We start from the raw sequence: 25,041 nt of genomic DNA, 5'->3' as shown, positions 1-25,041 counted from the left end.
CAACTTGGTGATGGCAAGAATAAAACTAATTAGTCATTGTCGTGAAGGGGTTAAAATCACAGCATGACAGTGATGTATGTAATCCTAAAAAGGTTTATACAGTAATTACTCTGCACGTTGTAAGAGAAAAATGTTCTTTTTCAGTTCTGCTCTATTGCAAGTCATGACCTGAGAAAGACATGCTATAATTAATCATTTTTTACATATATATATATATATAGAGAGAGAGAGAGAGAGAGATAGTACAGTTTGGTATAGATATGGCATTTCTTAAGCTTTCTGGACACCTTAGTGCATGATCTTCAAAATAAGCATTGCCCCTGGACACAACTTGAAAACAAGTCTTGAGTACTGAAGGGGTTGGTAAGAACTATATTCAACAATGGCTGTTTGAAAATGCTACTCAGACTGAATTAAACTGTTTGGGGGTATCAACAATATAACAGAAGACAAGACTGAATTGTAGAGGTTAACATTGCGAAATGTGGACACAGCACTGTTAATCTGAGACATCCTGTGATGTTCATGATAATAATACCTCGGTACTCTTTAACATCTGTACTCAAAATTTCATAAAACAACACAATACAGTCTGTGTGTGTATAGTTTTTCATTTTTTTCCTACTGCTGCCAGACAAAATGAATACCTTAGAAGTGTCCTAAGAGTGAAGGTTTTAATGAAGTCCCAGCTTTTAAAAACATAATGTCTCATGAGCTGAATAAAATCATCTAATACGAAAAAGATGTAATCAGAAGTGAGAAGGTTTAATATATCCTTCTGTGTCACGATTTTCCGATACTCATCCACTGAACCACAGGGACACAATACTTTTTTGCAGACTGTACATAATCATTATATTATAAGCATCATTTATCATTAGTGATCACATTTGTATTTCACTTCAATGTCTCTTGTTGGTGAAAATATTATCTGATTCAAAGTCAATACCATGTGCTAACAGAACATTGTGGTGGTGGTGTTTTACCCCAGTCTGTCTGACCTGACAGACCCACTGACCACAGGTAAACAACAGCTTCTGTGGTGCCATCCAACAGGTAGAGTACAGTACATAGCCATGCAGGGATACATCACCCACTTGTGGTAGACAGCACCTCACCAGGGTCAGATCAGGGTCCTACCCATGGTGTGGTGCTGGGAAATAAAGGGAGATCTGGCTCCCAGGTGAGTGCCGTAGCTGCTCCACCCAAGATGCACACAGCCACCATGTGTAGGCTCCCCTTCAGTACCAAAGGACATTGTGTACAAGTGGACAATATATAGAAATTATCATCATCAACATCCAAACCCTTAACTCAAAGACAGGGTGGCAGTGGTGCTGTGAACAGTATGTTAAGGTCACTATAGATAGAATAGCCCCTTCAATCAGATGACAGTAGTCTTGCAGCTTTAGCCTATTCTGACCTCTGGAAACTTTCATTCTGGTAACAGACTTTCTGAACCACAGTATCCCCTTGAATATCAAAGGTATTTCCTAAGTTTAACAGAATCATCCAGAGATAACAAAAATAACATATGAAATGTTTTCTGACTGAAGGGGACACCAGTTCTGTTCCCCTGCCCACCACATCTGCATAGAAACTGTCATTTTCATAAAAACATATCACTGCTGTACAGTATATTTGGTTTGGATGCAATGTATAAATAATAATAAGTTATACCAAAGAAACTACTTGTGTACCACTGTATTAAAAATAAGTAGGTTATACTGAATAATAAATAAATGTGTAACTGTTTCAGATTACATGGAAGCACTTAATGTTCTTGTGTACTGTTGATAAGTAATTTAACTGGTCAGGATGATGATAATGAATTCTATACCATTAGTATTTAACCAGAACCTTTATCATGGGGCATTCTGTTGACAGTTCTACTTTTCTGCTATCCCTTCCTGTTCTTACATCTTATCTACACCATTTCACATGGTCCTCTGTTGACAGTTCTACTTTCATGTTTTCCTCCAATAACTGAATTCTACCCACCCCATTAGTTATTGGGATATATGGAAAGAATTATATACTTGGAACCTGAATGGGATGAACTTTCAATGAGAGTGAAGGAAACTAGGCAGTCCTGGAAGAAGGCAGTGCTAAACTCCCACATCAACCTGTGAATCATTTACTGACAGGATAAAACAGTACAGACAATTCTACATCATCCCCTTTGAGGTGAATGAGCCAAAGGCTAGGTTACTGTGGTCAAATACATTGATGAACAAATGACTTTTTGGAGACTTACTTCAGGACTCTCAGCTGGGGTGTTCTAACCAAAAGCAATAGACCTGTGTTGTCATTCAAAAATGTTCAGGGTAGCCAGTAACATTATCACACATTATCTCTGGTTATTCTGTTGGTATAATTCTTGTGGATTCCCTGTTGATACCCACTATCCCCTCTGCACATGAGATTCAATTTGGGATGGATGACATTTTTTTTCCACAACTCTAGTGAAATAACTCTTATAAAGATTTGTTGTAAATAATTAAAACACGTTAACAGCAGCTCCACAATGAAACCTGGTTACAGTTTTGCAGCAAGTTTCTGTGTAATAGACATGATTGTGACTTACAAAAATCTGCTTTAATTTCACATCACTATAACAGAACTTCAGCTGAGTCCTGTACATCAAATGATTACTAAGTTAAACAGCTGTCATGTGAGATTTTAACCCCTTCACTATGATGATGTATTATACTTGCTATCAACAGACAATTTTATATAAATTTTTCACCAACCCCTCCACTACCCAGTACAACTGTTAACAGCAAGAATAAAATAAACAACCTCTGACTAAAGGGGTTAACCTAAACAGTTGCTGATTTAACCCCTTCACAGAGTAGGTATTATAGAGTATGTATTTTCCTTTCATTCTTTCTGCCATTTGACTTTTATATGCTTTGAGAAGATGTTTCTTAGCAAAGTACAGTAGTTTGACGAAGAATGCTCCTATTGCCTTCACTGTCTGAATATTCCTCAGTGTATAATGAAATAGTTCACAGTTCTGCCTACTGCCCTGTTTTCTGGACTCAAACTCACTTCATCCTTCGGTGGGAAAAAAAATTATCAAGATGAAAAATAAAAATAAACTACTGTTGTTTTAACATAGTGGGATTAACCTGACATCCTCAGGCTGAAAGGGTTAACTCGAACACACATTTTAACACCAAGCTTCAGTTAATTAAAGTCTCATATGGTTGCCTGGGTAAGAAAGACGTGACAACCAGGATGCGGCTCTGGGCGGCTGCGACACGTTTCCGCAGAATAACCGTCTCCCTCGCGAGTGCTTCCACAAAAGTGCCATGATCCAGCGGTGCGTCCTCCTTTACGTGAACTGTAAGAGACAATACCCCTTGTTAATTAAAACATGATTACTCCCTTTCTCTCTACGGCCAGATGCCTTAATCCTAGAGATGTCTCCATGTCACTGCATCCCCTGCCATCAGGGTGCCCTCCCTTCTTCTCACACTATCCACATTCATATACCTCTCTAGCAAAGCTTTTGATGCCATCCCCCGCCACAACCTCACAAACAAAATGCTCAACACAAACATGCACAATAACACAAAAAGATGGCTGGCAAACTACTTAGCAGGCAGATGTGCACACGTAACATTTGCCGGTCAGTCTTCTAACATCAGAAACTTCACAAACGGCATCCCCCAAGGATCTGTTTTGTCCCCTACACTCTTTAACCTATATATGCAAGACATACCCACACCCCACACACCACAGATACACATAGCTCCCTATGCAGATGATATAACACTTACATGTATGCACCAAAATGCAAACACAGCTGCACACATCCTCCAACCTTATCTCAACACACTACACGAATGGTTCACCACAAACAGGCTCAAAATAGCCCCATCCAAATCTACAGTGACTCTTCTCACAAACTGGACAGCAGAACACAGTCACATCCCACACCTCACCATAAACAACACTCCCCTACCACACACACACACACACACACACACACACACACACACACATACACACAAAATCCTTGGTGTAACATACAATCCATCAATGTCATTTAAACAACACATCACAAACATTAAAAATAAAATAACACCAAGACTCAATGCTTTGAGGTCACTTGCCCATACAACATTCAGACACAACAAAGAAACTACCACCACAGTATACAAACAATACACACGTTCAGTGATGAATTATGCAAGCCCTGCCTGGGCTTCTAACTTCACCAAAACACACTACAACACTCTACAGACCATACAGAACAAGGCCCTAAAAATAATCACAGGCTGCACAGCTACTACACCCACAGACCACCTACATCAAGAAACCAAAGTCCTCAAAGTCAAGGATCACCTAGACATGAGAGGCACCCAGTTTCTTGCTGCAGCCTCCACAAACCCACTGCATCCACTACAGTACATGGCAGAACATCCACCCAGTTTCTTGCTGCAGCCTCCACAAACCCACAGCATCCACTACAGTACATGGCAGCACATCCACCCACACCAAGGAACATCAAAACAACACCCAGCACACGATACCATACACAAATACTGTCATCTCTCCCCCCTCGCCCACCTCAGACCAGCTTCCAGAAGCATATCCACACTCAGATCACTCGCCGCTCCATCCAGTCACTTAAAGACAACACACAGCTGCATGCACGGCCTCCTGACATCAACCTTTCTGAATCCTATCTTCCTCATAAGGACAGGGTCCACCTGGTCAGGCTGAGTTGTGGGCACCATCCAGCCCTCTTAAGCTACCAGAAGTGGCTGGATGACTCCGTTGCTGATGCCTGTCCAGGATGCAACACAGCACCCCATACTATTAAGCACATTATGGAAGACTGCATTGCACACAATCACCTATGCCAACAACACAACATACACTCTTTGAGAGCACTGTGGGAAAGCCCGGTCTCGGCCATGGCCTTCCTAAGGGGCTCAGGGCTGTTCGGCCAGACTGCCTAGGGAACAACTACTACCACTACCTCTCTACCTCACCCTTCTTTCTCACCCTCAGTCTCCCCTTTCCCTCCCTTCCCCTCCACCTCACTCACAAACACTTATTTAATCAATATCTCATTCTCCATTCTCCCTCGATGACACAAGGCTTCAGGTACATCTAACATTTTCCATCATATCCACATCAACACCATAGTGCTTCTTGATTTCCTCATTTGTCTGTTGGATGAAATATACTGTACCCACATATGGAAATGTTGCTTACTGGATGAGGAAGACCAAAAATAAGGTGGTGGTATACAATATAACAGAGACTGGTGTGGCATGGAAGGATGACTGTCTGATGGCAGAGGACAGGATGATATGCATATTTATGGCCAACTCCTTAGGGATTCGGGTATCTAGCTACAGAGAGGTATGCAATTTTTACTCCACCTGGACCATCTTCAGGTAAAGCTACCAAATGGGGCCAAAGCTGTTGTGTCTTCCCAGAAAAACATTCAAATGCAATAAAAGCTTGATTAACCGGCACCTGATGCATCGGCACATCCGTATAACCGGAATGCAAATTCGTTCTGGCATTGGGATGAAAATATTCTGGATACCGGTCGTCCCCCTATAATTCTTGATTAGTTCTGTACAGTACAGAATAAAGTAGTGTACGCAGCTAAGTTTTCAAAATTATTTTGGCCCGTAACATATGCTAAATTTTTCTCTATATTATTTTTGGTAACGTTTGCTGGTTTGTGTTCAGTCCTGTACAATTTCTCTTGCTGTCTTTTTGTGTGTATTGTAGTGTACACTCACAATCACTAATTTCTGCTCGGGTGCCCCCTTCGTACCCCCATATACCCAGGGAAGATGGGAGGGGGGTACAAAACGAGCTCCAGCTCCCAATCCTCCCCCATACCCCTACCCCTCCCAGTCCCCCACTCCTCATTCTTAACTGGCAGTTACATGTCATGTGAACCTCATACTTTGCACTCATATTCACATTACTAATAAACAAATATAAAACACTAGCATATGACTATGAACACACTGCAGCAAGAAATTAATGCATTATAACGTTGACAATAAAACATAAACGTTAACAACGGCCATCCCAGGCCTCATGCATTTTGTGTGTGTGTGTGTGTGTGTGTGTGTGTGCGCGCGCGCGCGCGCGCGCCCCCAACACAGGAGGCCTGAGGTGGCCATTGTTAATGTTTTTGTTTTTTCTGTCAACATTAATTTCTTGCTGCAACATGTTGATAGTTATATTCTTTTAACATATCCTGATGTTCTTTGTTTGTATTAGTAGTGGGACCAAGAGTGTTAAACATGAAATCAGCTTGAGATGTAACTGCTAGTTAAGAATGACGGGTGGGGTGGGGGGTTGGGTAGGGGTATGGGGGATGGACGGGAGCTAGAACAGTGGTGGGTGGAGCTCGTTTCATCTCTCCCTCCCCCTCTTCTCTGGATATTTTGAGGTAGGAAAGGGGCACCCTGGGGCAGATATTAGTGAACATGAGTGTACCTGTACTGTATCTAATATTGAATAATGTTTCATTTCATTCATTCATTGCCAGACGTCATGTATCCCAAACAGGGTGGCCAAGGGCTTAGAGTTAATTGTTTTACAGGGAGGGGCACTAATCCTCCACCAACCCCATTTGACACGTAGGGAGAACGTTATGCCAACAGCATCTGGTGTTCCCAGGCGGTCACCCATCCAAGTACTAACCAGACCCAACGTTGCTTAACTTCGCCATTCGGATGGGAAGCGGTGTACTCAACGTGGTATGCCCATAATGTACTTTATGAAATAAAGTTCTAAGTTTGGTACTATTTCATTTGTTCGACCTCTCAGAAAATTTCTAAGAGTAATTTTCGATTATCCAGAAAATTCCTTATCCGGAATGGAAGAATCACCATGCATTCTGGTTAATCGAACTTTTACTGTATATGTCTACTTCCATTGGAAAAATTCATGAAACAAACACCATTCACTGACATCACACATTACTGTGTCCCCACGCTTATCTGCTATTTTTTAATATAGGTAATTCTTGCTACAAAAAATCTTACTCAGCTTGGGAAAGACCCCTTCAGTCTAAATTTTTCCTAAGCTCAATGAAATCAGACTGCAGGAAAAAAATGAAAAAGATGACCCTATGCTATATGGGTTAAATCCATGGAAAAATTCAGCAAACCGTCTGTTCAAATTTCTACTGCTACCCATACAACTGATTTGCCAGTTTACCAAAGTTTACATCACCAATTATACTGTTATGGGAGGAGTTAACATATTCTGAAACAACCTGATATACAAGGAGTCCGGTGTACAATAACTGCAACATTATTCGATGCAGGTAGTAGCTGGATGGCTACTGGAGGTTCAACCAAAAGACTGAAGTATGGCTACAAGCTTGGTAACCAGCCATGCATCATGAACCTTAGACTGGAAACTCAGTCACAAGCTGTTGCTGAGTAACCCTGCTCTCTCTGGTGAGCAGACCTATTAACTGCAGGCAAGCAATGGCCCCAGCAAGGACCATCCTGTTCAGTAAACTGATGTACCCTTGCAGTAGACAGTGCCACTCCCCTTTGAGGCATGGGAAGGAAATGGTCAGAATTCAAGCTGAGACTCACACTCTTGCAAATCTTGATATGCATCTTATTTTTTCCCCCCTCCAACAATTTCTAGCAAGTTGGGAGTAACTGGGTAGTTTGGGCACCTGACTTGACTTCCAGTCCACAGAAAACATAAGCTGTACCACAGCCAAGTTCAGTATGGGGATTCACTTGGTGGAAGCAAGGTAAAAGTTTTTGTCCATAAGATTAGGATGTCTTCCAAAGTATAAATTTTTTCTCATACAACCAGTGGGGGGCAAGATGGCTCAGTGACAGAGCACTGGACTTGAACCGGAGGGTCGTCAGTTTCAGCCACACCCGGTAGCTGCCTTGCCAGGAGGGGCAGCACCCTCCCGTCACCTAGAAGGGCTATATGATCTAATCAGGTCTAGCTCAGGGGAACATATCCCTTTTTCATACAACCAGTACTATACTGTACACTAAGTGAAAATTTAAAATAGCTTTATGTAAAGTACAGTAACAAAATTTTAAATGGGAAATTTCTTGCTGTTGTTGCATCTTACTGTGGACTGTCAAAATGTCATAAAAGGTGACCCATAACAATCATAAGATCATAATGAATGTATCCATTCATCCAATCCTATGTTGTCCTATGAGGAGCATGGGACCCCGGGGCTAGGCAAGTTGGTCCTGACATTTAAGATGAGAGTGACCAGCCTCACTCATCCCTGAAAGGCAGAAGCCTGAGATAACACCCTCCCCCCCCCCAAAAAAAAAAATAAAGAAAGAATAATTCGTTTAAATAAGTATAATTCAGTTTAGGAAATTCCATTCCCAAAGCCACTGATTTACTGGAAAAAGTCCCATAAATCAAGTGTGTCATTGAGCCCATGCTGGAAACATTCCCCTGACTGGCAGTGTGTGGTGTTGTCACACATCCCTGCCAAGCATGCAGTCTTCATGTGATTCCTATCTGTAAACAACTGCTCCAGTGCGTGTGGCTTTGTATTGGTATTGTGGCCTACCCCCCCCCCCCCAGTAAACCAAAGATTTTATGATTCATGCCTAAGGTTCTGGAAATGAAGGAGAGGGTGAGGCTTTCTCTTGGCCTGAAATTGGAAATACAGTAATTGAGGACATGTAGTGCCATCCCTACTGCTCCCCAGCCCATCTGTCACCCCTGTACCACCTCGAGTGCTGATTGAGGGTGACTCTGACAGTGACTAAACCACCCCCAGGCCTGGGGAAGCCAGGATGGCTACCTGTGTCAGGCATATTTCTGCAACAAGTGCAGAACCCCTACTTTTGGAGGTAAGCCTTACTGTAGTTTACTATCCCTATTTCCTATACTATTTGGTACAGTACTACCCTCGCCTTATTCTTTATGTGTGCATTACTAAGTCATTACTGTATGTATCACTGTCAACATGTACACAATAATGCATATAAGTGGGGGTATTTATTATAGGATCAGACTGCTGTGTGTTGCATTGAGAATTAGCATAGTTTGCTAGGTCTGGGGGTGCATTGTCAGGAACTTGGCTCAAATGTTGGCTTTGAGGATTTAGCAGAAAGTCCCTCAAAATACTGGAAAAAGTTTCCCTTATACACTGTACTAAGCCTTGGTTACAGAACTCGATTTTGAAGAAAATTCGAGATAACGGAATGGAGGCTGGCTGAATCAGTTCATTAAATCAAGCACCTACTGTGTGTGTGTGTGAGTAATATATAACATATATATATATATATATATATATATATATATATATATATCATCAGCCGTCTGAGTGTCCACTGCAGGACCGGCCTATCCCGACTGAAGTGGGGACGATACAGCCAATGTATCTCTACCAAGAGGCTTAGGCTGTCAGGCAGAGATTGTATGTAGGGTGAGCTGTGCTTGTAAGTGTAATTGTAGTGTTGGAGTGACTTTGGATGTATGTGTAGTCTGTGAACAAAGTGTAATCGGCCCGTGCAAGCCGACTGGGTGCAAGCATACTTTATAGTATGCGACACTGGTTCAACCTCAGCACCCCTTGTGTCCGCCAATGCAGTACATGGCATGAAGAACGCTCCCAAAGTTTATTACCTTGGCGAGGCACAAACCCTCGTTCTTCAGTATACAAAAACGCACACTTTACCACTGAGGCTCCATATATATACTCACTATATATAGTCACCTCTCACATAACAAGCGATCAGAGAGCACGGAAACAGTCATAGCAAAGTAATATACAGCAATCCCTCTAATATCCGAACGTCCAATATCCGAACATTCCCACTAACCGAACACAATTGTCCTGGGATCCAATATTCCCAAAATGGGCCAAAAACCGCAAGATAATCGAAAAAAATCTGACTTTTTTTTTCCCACCCGTAATTTGAATTTGCCGCCTGGCACCGAACAGCTGTTACACCATGGTCCCTTCACCCCTTCCTTCCTCCCCCCTCCCCCGTCAGGGTTGCCATTTGGTATTTTTCATTACCAAGTGTGGGCCAATTTGGTAATGAAAAATTCGTTTGGTAATGAATCAGAATAATGCATTACCAAATGGATTTTTCACATGTATGAAGATACACAGGATGGAGATGGTGGATTGTTTGCTCTCTCTGATTAATCTGCTACCCTAAATAGCGTGAAAATAATCAACATGGTGTTAATTATAAGGAGAGTGATTACATGTATTTCCACTTGTATATATAATTAGTGAAGAATAAATGCTAGCTTTACGAATTTGGTAATGAAAAGTTAAATTTGGTAATGAAAGTTGAGGAGATTGGTAATGTGGCTGTTGCGATCTGGCAACTCTGTTACCCCGCCATCATCAACAGTCACAGCCTAACTCTGATCGGGAGCAGATGCTCATAGCAGTGCAAGCCACAGGTGCTTGTTTTTTGTGAATAAACAGTGAATAAACTGCAATACCTCACCACTAGAACACACAGGAATTTACAGTGTTAAGAAATTAGAATTTAGAGTGCAGAGGATTAACTGCGGACTGCAAACTGGCGGTTCAAACCAATCCAGGAGCCAGGGACTTGTAAGTACCCAGAATGTTTAATATTGTATAAACTCACCTCTAAAACCTCATTTTATGGTTCTTTTGCATTTATTTCAGTCTTTTATGTCCCTTATTGGTGTGATTTGGGTCTTAAATAGGTGCAATGCATGTCCAGAGGGAGTTGTATAGGTGTTTCTCTGAGGTAGGGTCCATAAGTATGAGTCCAGAAACTGGGGCCCAATATCCGGACAGGACCACTATCCGGACCTGCTTATGGCTCCATTACGTCGGATGTTGGAGGGATTACTGTATATACAGTACAATTACCTCTCACATAACGTGCGATCAGAGAGCACAGAAAGTCATAGCATGGCTCCCCCCCCCCCCAAGTCCAAGAAATGGTCAAAACACATTTTTGGCAATCATTAAACAGGTGGAGAAATTGCCCATTTCTTGAAAAACCATACTACGCTACAATGATAGTGAAAACGCAGCCTGAGGCCAAAAATTATGGAATACTTAGTCATAATGCGAGATAATTGGTCAAAATGCAGAAAAAACAAACAAAATGCAGACATTTAGTCAACGCACGAGTTGCATTACAGTATTTCCATTACGTATGCATGTCACGTGTCTGCGCTCGGTGTCCTCACAGTCTACTGAGCATTCTTGGGCCACCCGGGCTGTGAGCAGGTGCAAGAGGAGGAGTTGGTCGAGGTTGTGGAGCAAAACATGACGCCAGAGGATGCCATGGAATGCATTGAAGAGCTTGACAGGGAACATCGTGAGGCAGAGGAGCTGGAGGATCAGGCTAAGGCAAGACCCACAGCACCGGTTATGATCATGGGTTGCATAAATAACATCTTGGCTGGTGCAGAGGCACTCAAGGAAGCCCATCATGGCTTATGAAGTGGACGAGGGTCGGAAGGCTGATATTGTGGGCGCTGTGTTGAATGCAATTAGGTCCTACGAAGACCTCACGCATGAGAAAATACAACAATGCCAGCAGACTTTACTCACCTGGTACTTTCATCCTCGACAGATGCCAGAGCAACAAGAGCCAGAGGAAGATGGGATATCTGTGGGTTCCCTTGACTTAGAAGGGTTTGTGCAGGAGGCTGAGGATTTGTAACAGAGGATTGTAGATGTACAGGATTTACCTTATTCATCAGATGAGGACCCTGTGGAGCCAGCGTGGCCAGAGGACCGTGCTGGGGACCAGTAGGAGTCCTGCCCTGCCTTGGAACTGCTCCCCCACAAGCAAGCCCACAACCTCTTCAGTTCAAAGTGAGGAATCCTCTAGTGTTTGTATGTACTGAAGTCATTTTTAGGTACATAAAGGTCGTGGGAAAAATCCATGAAAATTGACCCAAAAGGTGAAGTTGGTTCTGGCTTGGGTACCATGAAACCCTTTAACATGTACACAGATGGCTGTATAACACAATCTCATAAAGTGCGACCTGCCAAGAACAATATTCATGTGTTATGTGAGAGGTGACTGTATACAGTATATATAAATATATGTATACAGTACATATACCTGTATTTATATATATAATATATATATAACGGTTACTCTTCCTGGTGAAACTAAGCTGACTAAATGTTACTCATCACTAAGCTAAACAACAACACAAATGATTACAGTACAGTACTAATGTATATACTGTAGCAACATTTCCAAAGCTATGTTACATGCTCCACACTATGGGTAGTTTCAAAAATCTAAGAAATAAAAAGAACACTACCTCAAACATATAAAAATAATATATTTGTACTACAAACCAGCACACTGCATATGGTACGAGGTACTATACGTTTTCTCTACATGATTACTGATCTAATATTAGCTACATTTTTTACATTACCTACTGATATTACTGTAACAAAGTGGCTATGAAAATATAAAACTTAACTCTACAAACCAAAAAGAGTGCAATGGCATACGTACATTTGACTTACGTTCGTAGCTCCAGGAGTCGGCAGGAACATTTAGGTTTCCTTTAGCCTGAGCCAAGTCAGCTTTCAAAGACTGTTGGGCTGACTTCAGTGAGAGCACCTGTTGTCTCCTGGCTCTCATCTGGGGGACTTCAGAGGCACGGGGTCGGCCCTCGTATCTCCTCACATCATCCTCAGTCCACTCTTCCACCTCCACCTTAGATGCCCCGGCCTGCGCCCTAGCCTGTGCCTGTGCTTGTGCTTGTGCCTGGGCATCCCTGCGGTGCTCCTCATCCATTTCAGAGTCCTGAGAGGAGCTGAAGGAGGAGCACTCAGAATCTCTAGGAATGCTCTCATACCCAGATGATTCCCCCAGGGACGGATTGGTACCTAGAGACCCACTGTTGGCAGCTGGGTGGTGGTGCATATGGGCTGGAGGAAGGTTCTGGGTAGATCTCCAGGGCTTGGCTGTCTCCAGGGGGGTGGCACTCCCCTGGGTGGCCACACCGGAATCGTGCCCGGAATCGTAACCTTCCGTGGGTGTGGGGGTATCAGGTGGGTACATGAGGGTGCAAGTGTAGCGATAGTTACTCCTAGTGGTGACTGGGGAGGGTTTGGTTGCTCCCACACGGGCCGACTTTCCCCAGCGTGCTCGCACTGAGGCATCACACCGCCTAATGACACTCTGCCTAGCTGTGTTTTGTGAGACCACTCGTGAGGGAGACTTTATCAAGTTTTTTGAATTGCGATCAGGAGATTTGGAATTCTCTCTACTTTTGGCTGGAATTTTCACCTTTGTCTCCTTTAATTTGGACATATTTTTCTTATTTTCTATAATCTTATTATTGTTCTGCTTTGCTACTTTATAAGGGGTTTTTGATTTACTTTTGCCAACACCTACACAAAGAAATTTAGAAAGCTTAGAAGTCTGCATCATATACTCCGAGTCCTCACTTATATTACTAACACAGTCACTTTCATTATCACTTTTTCCAGTTACTGTTCTTTCGTCATTGCCTTCTAGCGCATCATCATCTTTACTGTAATCATATTGCACTGGATTGCAGAGAACAACATTGGCCTCCACATCTTCTATAAACTCTGGAAGTGTAATCCCATTGATGGGTACCCGTTCCACCAGCTTCTCTATGGAATCTGCCAGTGGTGCATCCTTCAGTCTCAGACTAGACTCTGATGGGTGGCGGGTAAGACTAAGATCTGATACATCCTCAGGGTTATGGGCAGAGGAAAAGTTGAAGAACATGGAAGGTATGTATGGCATGAGGTCACTCTGAACATCACAAGTACAATGGTCCTCTGGAAAGTCCAGATCATCAGTTCCGATGCACTTATCACTCGCAGAATCCTCCAGAATCTCCAGAGGCCTGCTAAGCCACTGGGATTTACTTCTGAGCGCCGATTCCAGCCTAAGAATACTATCGCCGTGTCGCAGTCGGCGCTTGTTACAATGACGGCACAGTTTTCCTTCTACTTGTGCTGGTTCACTACAGATACTGTCATCTTCTAGTGGCGGCTTTTTCTCCTCCAGTAAAGAGTCGTGGCTGTTGGTGAGAATCTCAGCCAATGTAGCAGCCTGGAGTCTTGGCCCACCCATATGCACACGTGGACTTTGTCGGGCCAGTGTTCGATAAAGGTCGTGAATCTTGGCCAACTCGTGGAGGTTCCTGTTGGCCATGTCTGACTGGAGGGCTAGGCTTAAGTCCTGGCACACACGGCCATAGTCAGTCACCTCAAACAGGCTGAATGGCCGAGAATCATCATCGTCTGAGTCATCTTCATCACCCGTCTCTCCGATCTGAGAGTATGAATCTGAAATATAATAAAAAACATTATAAAACATTAAGGAAATTAAGACTACAGAACCAAAAGGAACTTAATATTACAGTACAAAACTGATTTAAAGCTACATACCAAATCCAGGGGAATGTATGTAGAACACTGAACAGCTCTAACAGGAGTAACTTTTTACAACAAATTGTGTGCATTACAGTTGCTAGACTGATGCCCCTGATAGCCATAAATAGAACAAATCAAATAATAAACATGGTAGCCAGTTACCCCCCCCCCCCTTTTTTTCTCATTACTAGCTACACTGGATCAGATGGGTGGACCCATCTTACTTCCAAGATGGAAAGCATCCTATCCATTTCTCCTTTCTCTGAAATCTCCATTCTAAGAGATTTTAATGTTCACCACCACCTTTGGCTCTCTTTTCCTTTCACTGATCCACCTGGTGAACAAGCCAACATCTTTTCTATCCTTAATGACCTAGAGCAGCTTGTACAGCAACCTACCCGTATCCCTGACTGCCTTGAAGAGAGTTCGAACATACTTGACCTCTTCCTTACAACTAATCCTTCTGCTTACATTGTTAATCTTTCCTCTCCAATAGGATCCACCAATAATAACCTTATCACATTAACAAGTCCTATCGCTCCAGTAAGGCCTGTGGACCTTCCCACGAAGTGGTGGTTGTTGCACATTAGAGCTGCCTATTGGTAGGCCCTCAGGCAGTACTTCTTTGATTTTCCCTGGAATGATTATTGCTTCCATGGTCAAGAGCCACCTGAGTGTGCCTTGAGCATTACGGAGGTCATTCTCTCCGGCATGGAAGTATACATTCCTTTCTCATATCCTATGGGGACGGAGGGACATTCTGTACACAACAAGGAGAAGGCTTACAAAAGGTACCAGAGCCAGCCGACCCCTGAATCACATCTCTTTTATGTTTCTGCCCGGAATCGTGCAAAGTCTGTTCTTCGCTCTGCTAAAAATAATTTCATTCGCACTGAATGCTCCGAACTTTCCAACTCGAATTCTTCCCACTCCTTCTGGCACCTTGCCAAAAACCTTTCTTAACAACTTTACCTCATCATCCTTCCCTCCTCTTTTCCACTCTGATGGCTCTGTAGCTAGTATTGCTGCTTTGGGTGTATGCCCTTTCCTCTCTTCCATCCTTCCCCTTCTGTCTTTCTTTCCTTCATTCTTTCCTCTTTCTTCTGCCTATGGGTGACTTTACACTCCCTCTTCTGTCTTTCTTTCCTTCATTCTTTTCTCTTCCTTCTGCCTACAGGTGACTCTACACTGAGTGACAAGCCAAATGGTTTCATGTGCACCAGGAACCATTTACTATGCTGGGTGGTAACCATAAAACCATATGGCACCTGGCAGTTTAGTGAGTAATTAACCTGTGGATTGCACAATTACCTTTTTTTATCTCACCCCGTGGTGTGCAAAAAAGGATTTTTTTTTTTTTTTTTTTTTTTTTTTTTTTAAACATCCAATGCATCATCTGGTGAAAAAATAAATAAATAATCTCTCTCTCCATCTTTGTGTAGGGCTATGCATAAGTTTACCTAGGAGAGTATTGAAAAAAATATAAAAAATTTTGTTTTTGTTTATTGTAAACTTGAAGATAAACACTCTGGGCATCACCTGGTGAAAAGAAAAAAAAATCTCTCTCTCTCTGTCTTTGCATAGCACCATGCGTAAGTTTGTGTAGTGTAGTAGTTAGCGGTGATGCACGGCTAGCACAGCCCGAGATGTGGCTCGCAACAAGACGCTACCCAGCCAGAGCTGTGGCTTGCAACAGGACGCTACCCAGACCGAGCTGTGGCTCGCAATCCACGGGTTAAGGTGCCCCAATCGGACTGAGCCTATTTAGGTTTATATTCAAGGGGTGGTTGGGGCTTACTGCACATGTAATGCCACTCAGGGATGAGTGAGGCTGGTCACTCTCATCTTAAACATCAGGACCAATTTGCCTAGCCCCAGGTTCCTATGTCCCTTACGGAGTGACATAGGATTGGATGATGGATGGATGGATAAAGTAGAACTCAATGTTCAGACTTTCTCCTCCAGCTCTACCTTAGATGATTCCAATGCTGTTCCTCTCTGATTTCCTCATGCTGACGCTAAAATTTCTTCAACTGATGTATTTTCTGCCATCCCTGGCCTCAATACTAACAAAGGAATATGGGCCTGATGGGGTCCCTCCTGTTGTCCTCAAGAGTTATGCTTCTGTGCTTACACCCTGCCTAGGTAAACTCTTTGCTTTTGCCTATCAACTTGTACTTTTCCTCCTTGCTGGAACTGTGCTCTCATTCACCCTGCCCAAAAGAAGGGTGACCATTCCCAACCCTCTAACTATCGCCAAATTGCTTTAACATCCTTTCTCTCAAAAGTTTTCGAGTTTACTCTTAACAAAAAAAAATTTAAAGCATCTTTCCTATCACAACCTTCTTTCTGAATGTCAGTATGGGTTCCATCAGGTACACTCCACTGGCAATCTACCTTTTACACTCCTGGTCTTCCACCTTTCGGGACTTTGGCAAAAGCTTTGTCATCGCACTTGACATCTCAAAGGCTATTGATCGAGTCTGGCATAAATCTTTAATTTCCAAATTGCTCTCTTATCCTGTTTGTGCCTTCATCTTTAGATTCCTCTCTGGTTGTTTTATAACTGCTGTTGTAGATGGCCGTTGTTCTGCTCATGGATCTATCAACAGAGGTGTTCCTCAGGACTCTGTCCTACCACCAGCTCTCTTCCTTTTATCAATAACCTTCTGAGCTGTACATCTAACCCTATCCACTCATATGCTGATGATTCCACCTTTCGCCTTTCCATTCGCTTCCCGCAGCATCCATCTCAGCAGTTACCAAAAACAAGGGATGAAGCTGAGGCACACCTGTCTGACTTGGCTCATATCTCTGACTGGGGTAAAAGTAATCTTGTTGTTTTTAATGCATCAAAAACTCAGTTCTTATATCTATCAAGCTGAGAGAATCATCCGCAGGAGTACCCTCCAATTTTTAACAATATCCAACTCAATCCTGCATTATCTTTAAACATAGTTGGGGCTTTATTCTCTTGGGATTTGTCTTGGAAAGATCATATTACATCTCTTGTATAATCTGCTTCCAAGAGTTTAGGTAGGCTAAGCTGACTCTGTGCCTTCTTTACCCTGCACAGCTGCTGACTTTATACACGGGTTTTATTCGCCCGTGTCAAGTACAACTCTCATGTGGGAAGGCTCCCCACATACAGCTCTTCTCAATAGGGTGGAGCCAAAGGCTTTTTGTCTCATTAACTCTCCTCCTCTTACTGACTCCCTTCAACCTCTGTCTCTTTGTCACACTGTTGCATCTTTACCTCTTTTCTATCGCTTCTTCAATGGTCACTGCTCCTTTGAGCTGTCTGCTTGCATCCCTCCACCACCATGGAGAGAGTGTAGCACTCATCTAGCAACAAACACTCATCCCTTTACTGTCCAACTCAACTCTCAAATGCAAGAGTTAAACTGTTACTCCCAGACATTCATGTATCCAACAGGTCAAATCTGGAACTGTCTCCCTCTGTCTGTACTTCCTACTGCCTATGATCTCTGGTCTTTCAAATGCAGTGTGTCCAGGTATCTCGAAAGGATATGATCTTGAATTTGGCTGTTATCTTGTTTCTCTTTTTTCTTGGAGGGAACAGTTTCTGGGCTTCTGGCCTTTGGTTCCTTCTTCCTTGCATTAAACAAACAAAACAAACAAAAAAAGTAGGAAAGTAGGTTCATAGGTTCTGAGGATAAAATGGGACCCCAGGGATCTACTCCCACTAGGGGGAGTGATGTACATGATCACAGGGTGTTAGCTGGGCATTGTCAGGCACCCCTGCTTGTACTGTATGGTCATCAATTTTTCATTATCTGTCAGTGATTCATAACTAGTTCTGCTTCTACCTCTCACTCAGCATCAACTACAGTTAATTCATGGTGAGTGATCTGTATATGGTGTCTCTTGCATAGTTAAACTAAATGGCATGAAAGTATGAATGAACACACTACAATAACAGCACAATAAATGTACTGTGCACAATGCAAATACAGTAAGAAACACATTGTACACACTGTAATAATAACAGTTAGGATACTGAACACTCACTAAACCTTTGCTCAGCCTGGGAAGAGCTGATGTTTGGGGCCACATTTGTCTAGCAGGATCCCCAGAGGGGTTACTAAATCTAATTATATATACTGTATATTAAAAAAAATAAAATCAAGTTGCCATGAGCAGCAAAGTCTGTTCATACATCATCCAGTCAAGGGGTGGTAGTCTTGTAAGGTTAGGAAGCTTACTAACACCTCTTCCTTACTGGTTTATTTCTAACTGTGCTCTGTTACTGTATTTGTGTGCTACCCACGCAATCTATGTCAACATTACGAAGATCAATCAATCAATTAATCATATCCTGTGGCACCCCACAGGATGCATAGGGCCTCGATAAACTCTCCACCAATATTTGTCTCTTGCCATCTCCTTCAGGTCCCACCAACACTCCTCTCCTGCTTCTCTTTTCATTGTCCTCAACCAGGTGTCCCTCAGCCTACCTCTACCTCTTCTTCCTCTAGCAGTCCACTCTGGCACATCCTGTATTAAACTACCTTCTTTTCTGTATATGTGCCCCAGCCACTTCCAGCGTGACAGTCTCACATATTCATTAACTGGTTCTACTCTCGTAATATCCTTTACTCTTTCATTTGTAACTCTGTCTTGCCACTTTACCCCAAGAATCCTTCTCAGTATTTTATTCTCAAATCCTAATACTTTCTGATCTGTTGCAATTGTACTGTACCATGACTCATGCCCATAAATTAAAACTGGTCTAACCATGGACTTGTAAATTTTCACTTTAGTATGCACCGAAAGCATATTATTATTCCAAACAGATTTCAACATTCCAACAGCTCGCCAAGCCTGTCTAATCCTCTCCTCAATTTCATTGTTTAATGGTTCATTAGATGATACAATCGTTCCCAGATATTTAAAGTTTACTATATTCTTCACCACATTACAGTATTCCCAATTACACAATCGATTTGGTTCTCCACGTTCATATTAATACTTTCAGTCTCCACGAGACAATCAAGCACCCTCTGCATCTCGTAAATACTTCCGCAAATCAGTACAATATCATCAGCATAGTTCAAATCCATCAGTTTCATATTTTCTTTCCAGTTAATTCCTGCACCTGTTCTCCTTCCAACCTTTCTCATAACATAATCCATAACTAAAACAAACAGCAGTGGCGAAAGAACTCCTCCTTGAATCACTCCTGACCTAAAGATACAAGACACAAAAAAAGATTATATTAATGGGTAGTTTGGAATATAAATCACTAAGGAAGAGGTGTTTGGGAGCCTCCTTACCTGATGAGAATCATTCCCAGAGCTGCCCAATTAGGACTATGGCTAGGATAGTTACTACAGACTATCAAGGCAAAAGGACCAGCCATTTACCCATGTGGCACATATATAAGCAATAATCTAAAACCAACTCAAAAACCTAAAGCCTATAAACCATAAAACAGCAGCTTCAGACATACCAGTAAATGTTGACGCACAGGTAAGATTTTCTTCAGAGAGAACTCTAAGCGGGTGATCATCACTTGTCTCCACACTCATCACCTCACTCTGGCAGGGAGTGTCAGCCAGAGCTCGTAAGATGTCCTCTTCACATACCTGGCAGATTCAGAATTATGCACATTAGTGGAATATAAGTACCATAGCCACCACCTTCATTTTATTACACTATCATACTCTTAAACCAGCTTCCACATTCACATGAGGTGAGGGGAAGTACAGGGCAGATCTTTGGTCTCACTGTGGAAGCAAATTATACATGGCACACTCTACCCACTCTACAACTGTACCACATCCCCCTCCATTTTGCCTAAGCCTGCCCTTTATCCACTCTCATCCTACACCCTGTTTCAACCTAGCCTCCTAACGCTTGCCCTTTATCCACTCTCATCCTACACCCTGTTTCAACCTAGTCTCCTAACCCTATCTCTTCCAGCAACAGAAGAGTACCCAAAGAAATGGGCAACACAAATTACTATGTTACCAGTCATTTTAAATTATACTGTAATGGGGTCACTAAAGGCCCGCATTGCCCATTGGCAAAGGGGGGATCCTCTCTTTGGCTCATTGGTAACGTGCGTATTTGGAGCGAGGGGGCTTGAGTTCGAATCCTGGCCAGGACAGTGTGATTAATTGGTTAAGTTTCATTTCACTTATTACAATAACCAGCTACATTTAACCCTCAAGCCTCAGGAAGTTCCCCAGTGATGAAGAAAAGTTTGTTCAAATTAACTTGATGGGGATTTCTGTCCTTTTGCAGCCTATTTTCCATAGCTCAGTGGCAGAATAACTCAATACTTCAGCTCTATATCCTTTCCATACAATTCATGATAAGCACCATATCCCAGTGTTAATCTTTTGCTACAGCTCAGTACTGACGATGGAAAGACTGCATATTTAAGTTGTTACAGTGAAAAGATGATAATCAGTCTCTCAACTCTTCATATAATTTGGTTCCTGTCTCTGTATATACACACCTGAATGCAGCAATCCACAGTTATGACTGGATGGTCCGGCACCTGCACTTCAATCAGCTCTGTGGAGTGATGTGTGCCAGAGGAGGCCATGGACCGCCTCACCCACCCTCGCCTCTGTGATACATTTTCTCTCTCCTCATCCTCAACTGCCTCTGCTACACTGCTTGTCTCCTCCTCCTCCTCTTCCTCTTGCTCCTCCTCTTCTCCTCCTTCCTCCTCCTCCTCTCCATCATGACCAGTTCTGGACAGGGTATCGGCATTGATGGCAGCTTCTAATTCTGGTTCCTCTAAAACTGTGGCTGAAACAGAAAAATACTGTCATAATTCCAGTTTTTCAAGATGATACTGCTGAAATTCATGAAACCCTACAGATGATGAATAATTTAAGAATTATAGTGATGACAGAGTACTCTCTGAATATAGTCTGCAGTCATAACACTGGGGAAGATCCACATAGGTATCTATGATTTTCTTGCCAGCATCAGTACTTAACACTATTGTGCTTTTGTTTCTCTACTGTTTCCATACAACACTGAGTCTGTATGTTGGACACAAGGAACTTGACCACTTCACTACAACAGCTTTGTCCTTGCTACATTGCAACAAGGAAAAGAAAAACTATGACAGCAACCCTCTCAAAAATTAAGTTAGCAAATCTTAGATATGCTCCCAAATATTTACAAATATAAAAACACTGAGTACTTCAAATAACCTTAATTCAATAAAACTGCAATATATCACCAGGTTAATCAATACCTTAATCCTCTCATACTGGCAGCTTTTCTACATGGTTTATTCTAGTCACTATCAGGCAATTTCATAACTAAAACATACTTCAGCTGAGTGTGTCATGTGAGCCAAACATGTTGAGGAACACTATGACAATGCTGCAACTGAAAGGAGAAAAATACAGGAAGGAGTAATGACAAAGAGAAAGAAAGAAAAGGGAGCTGGGGGGAGGAGGTCATGATGGAATAAAGGAAGGAAGGTATGTAGATAGGAAACTTGATACAGTACTGGGAAGGAAATAAGGAAAGAAGTAGGAAAAACTTACCAAGACCAAGATGTGCCTGTCGTTTGCACTCCTCTTCCTCGCAGGAGAGTAGGGAACTCAGCTCTTCACACTCCTCTGCCAAGGCCTCACACTGTGAACAAATATCATCTATCGATGGTTCATCTGCCCCAGAAGCCTCATCGGGGGAACAATGGGGCTCTGTGCTCTTCTCATCTGGGATGGAGTCCTTTGAGAGGGCTTCTGGTTCTGTGACTGGTGAACTCGGCTTAGCTGTGTCTTCCGCACTCTCTGCTGGGATCAGGTTCTTACGCTCTAGCTCTTCAATGAGGCTGGGCTGGCGAGGTAAGGCATCAATGGCATCTGCTGGTCTGCCTGGGCCTGAAGGTGGATCTTCACTGAGGGTGTCTTGATCACTGTCAAGGGTGGACTCCTCACAGGTTCTGAACTGAGTAAGGTGAGTGAACTGTTCCTGTGTGGTGGTGTCAGGGACAGTGGTAGTGGTGGTGGTGTTGGTCGTTGCTGGGGCAGTGGCCTGGGAAGATACAGGCTGCTGAGCACCTAACTGCTGCACTACCTGAGCTGTCTGTACTGCCACCCAGCGCTCAATCATCGTTTTCTTGTGATCGTCCATGAAGCCATAGCCGATAGGATTTACCTGGGGTCCATCCACCCAGGTCTCAGACTTACTCGTCTTCATCTTCTGTGCCGCTGTTACTCTGGACTTGTGAACACGTGGCCCATCAATCCACTGCTCATCGGATATCACTCCTTCACCTCCATCTTTGCCACCATGACGACCTTGCTGCTGTTGTTGTTGTGGTTGTAGTTGTTGTTGCTGCTGCTGCTGTTGTGGTTGTTGCTGTTGTAACTGCTGTTGCTGAAGGTGCTTAAGATTTTGCTGCTGGAACTGTTGGAATTGCTGGTATTGCTGTTGCTGCATTTGCTGATGTAGAGCCTGTGCCTGTTGCTGTTCTAAAAGCAGCTGATGCTTTGGAGGCTGGAACTGCATATGCTGCTGTTGCTTCTGTTGCTGAAGTTTCTGTTGCTGTTGATATTTCTGAAGTTGATGAAGCTGCTGTTGCTGAAGTTGTTGCTGCTGCTGCTGCTGTTGTTGTTGTTGCAGCTGCTGCTGCTGTGACTGCTGTAACTGTCTTTGCTGAAACTGCTGCTGCTGAATATGTTGGGTTGCAATAGGAAGTCTTGACTGATGGAATACTGGTACCATATTATTTGGTTCCTCATATGCATTGTAATTGAAGTGCCTGAGGTCCCCAGGTACCAGGGGACCTAGAGCAACTTGGGGTTTGAAGGATGAGAGGAGAGGCTGTTGTGCACCATTAGTACTGTAGGAAATACGACTGACTCCTGGCTGATGCCTGATAAACCCTCCACCAGGTGTAACTCCAGGTGATACTTTGCCAGTCCCTGTTACACTGTTGCTGTTGTTGCTGACAGTGCGTGGGGGCGGCCGGGGCTTGACCTGCGGCCGGCCATTGGGTACTGAACGTGAGGTGGGCGTGGGGCTTGCTGAGGCCGCCCGTCGTGTGTGTGCTGGGGTTGGTGAGGCAGAGTGTGGCCGCAGGTGCTCCATGGACCTGAGGCGTGTGAGAGGCCACACCTGTTGGTTGGTGTGGTGAGGCATGAACACCGGGGGATGCTCATTGTCAGTGGTGTCGCCCGGCCCACCACCACCAATGTATATAACAGTGTCACATGACTGTTCTGAAGAGGAAAAGTCCATTGATGATGATCCGGCAGAGGTCTCACTGGAAGACTTCCCCTGGGACCCTTCAGAGCTGCCTCCTGACCCTGATCCTCCAAGACCCTGGAAAAAAGTTAAAACTGTATTAGTCAAATAATGAAACTCATTAAATTAGTACAGTAACAACCAATTCCATGAGGTGAAGAGATCAGAGGCCAACTACCAGTCCGGCACATCATATCCCTCTACAAGTAAACCCCTGAACAACATAATTATGCATACATGCACAGTATAGGGTAAAAGATTTCAGAACTGTTTACTAATGGTAAACTCAGATCACTGAATGTCAAAAAAATAATAATATATAAACACAGCAACAATATCCAGCGTATCAACAATCTGAGAACTTATACCGAGGGTAAACTTTGACCATTAAATGTCAAAATAATAATAATACACAACCACAGCAACATCCACCGTACTGTTAATATATATAATGTACTTCAAATAATGTACACAAAAACAAACCAACCCAATTCAAAAATATAAAAATTATCATACAGTACTAAGTATAACACGCTGCTACTACAAGAAAGCTATTGGTAAGTGACTATCATCAGTTGCAGGACAAGAAGTACACACTGACACATTAACAAACAAGCACAAGTAATTGTACCCTGAGTTTCTTGCGCCTCATGCGGTGGACTCGGGCTGCCAACTGTAGTGTGGCGAGGGTGTGCTGGGTGTGGCGAGGGGCAGGGGACACATGTACAACCATGGCAGCATGGCAGGTGACTGAACCCAACACCTCCTGCAATAACGTGGTCAGCCGGTTGTCTCGGTGGGGCAGGTATCGCTGCCCGTTGAAGATGGCCAAAAGGACTGAAGTGAGGGCAGAAAGGGAAAGTCCCCCACCACTGCCTGTCAGGTCACCCACATCTATCATGTGAAGCCGACTTCGCCCACCCACAACTGTGTGGGGTAAATATGCACAGTATTTAGTTATGGTGTTTAGGTTAGAAAAATAGAAATGTAACAGAAAATGAAAGACAAATACAGTACATCCTTATATATCTAACAGTTACTCATCATCATCATCATCATCATCCGGACCTCATCTCCCACCCTAGGGCAGGGTGAGGAGTAGCAATATCCAGACAGCCCAAATTTGCCCAATCCAATGGGCCACGCTTCCATTCACTTATCATTCAAGCCCCCCAAATCCTGGCTCTATCGGATATGCCAAACAACATTCACCACGTTCTGTAGCTTCACATAATCGTATCCGATAGAGTCAATCCAGACACTGCCATGTTAAAAAGGGGTGCCAAAATCCCAGATCATGCACTTCTCCTCGCAACATTCATCCTGCCAGCTCAATCTCCTGTCAGTTCCCTAGCCTCACCGACTTCCAAACCTCTCTTCCTCACACA

General features: G+C 43.2%; 1 protein-coding gene and 1 pseudogene across 1 annotated transcript in view; both read right to left on the bottom strand.

The window, feature by feature from the left end:
- Window positions 1–3,077: 3,077 nt before the first annotated feature.
- The window catches only part of LOC145397249 (uncharacterized), a 329,696-nt gene continuing 307,732 nt past the window's right edge, over window positions 3,078–25,041 (bottom strand). The window contains exons 6-11 of the mRNA XM_080270445.1: window positions 24,285–24,580; window positions 21,946–23,731; window positions 20,892–21,190; window positions 19,878–20,013; window positions 12,512–14,317; window positions 3,078–3,349 (exon numbers count right to left, since the gene is read on the bottom strand). Of these exons, the coding sequence (XP_080126571.1) occupies window positions 3,189–3,349; window positions 12,512–14,317; window positions 19,878–20,013; window positions 20,892–21,190; window positions 21,946–23,731; window positions 24,285–24,580 (4,484 nt within the window). The 3' untranslated portion in view covers window positions 3,078–3,188. The remainder of the gene's footprint in view (window positions 3,350–12,511; window positions 14,318–19,877; window positions 20,014–20,891; window positions 21,191–21,945; window positions 23,732–24,284; window positions 24,581–25,041) is intronic.
- On the bottom strand, window positions 6,648–6,766 carry LOC145397286 (5S ribosomal RNA; annotated as a pseudogene).

This window comes from Coenobita brevimanus, chromosome 40 (genome assembly GCF_032717465.1).
Source record: "Coenobita brevimanus isolate Jiangsu-jjx chromosome 40, ASM3271746v2, whole genome shotgun sequence".
NCBI lineage: Eukaryota > Metazoa > Arthropoda > Malacostraca > Decapoda > Coenobitidae > Coenobita > Coenobita brevimanus.
The sequence above is the reverse complement of the archived record's forward strand: the minus strand, read 5'-3'. Positions and strand labels throughout refer to the sequence as shown.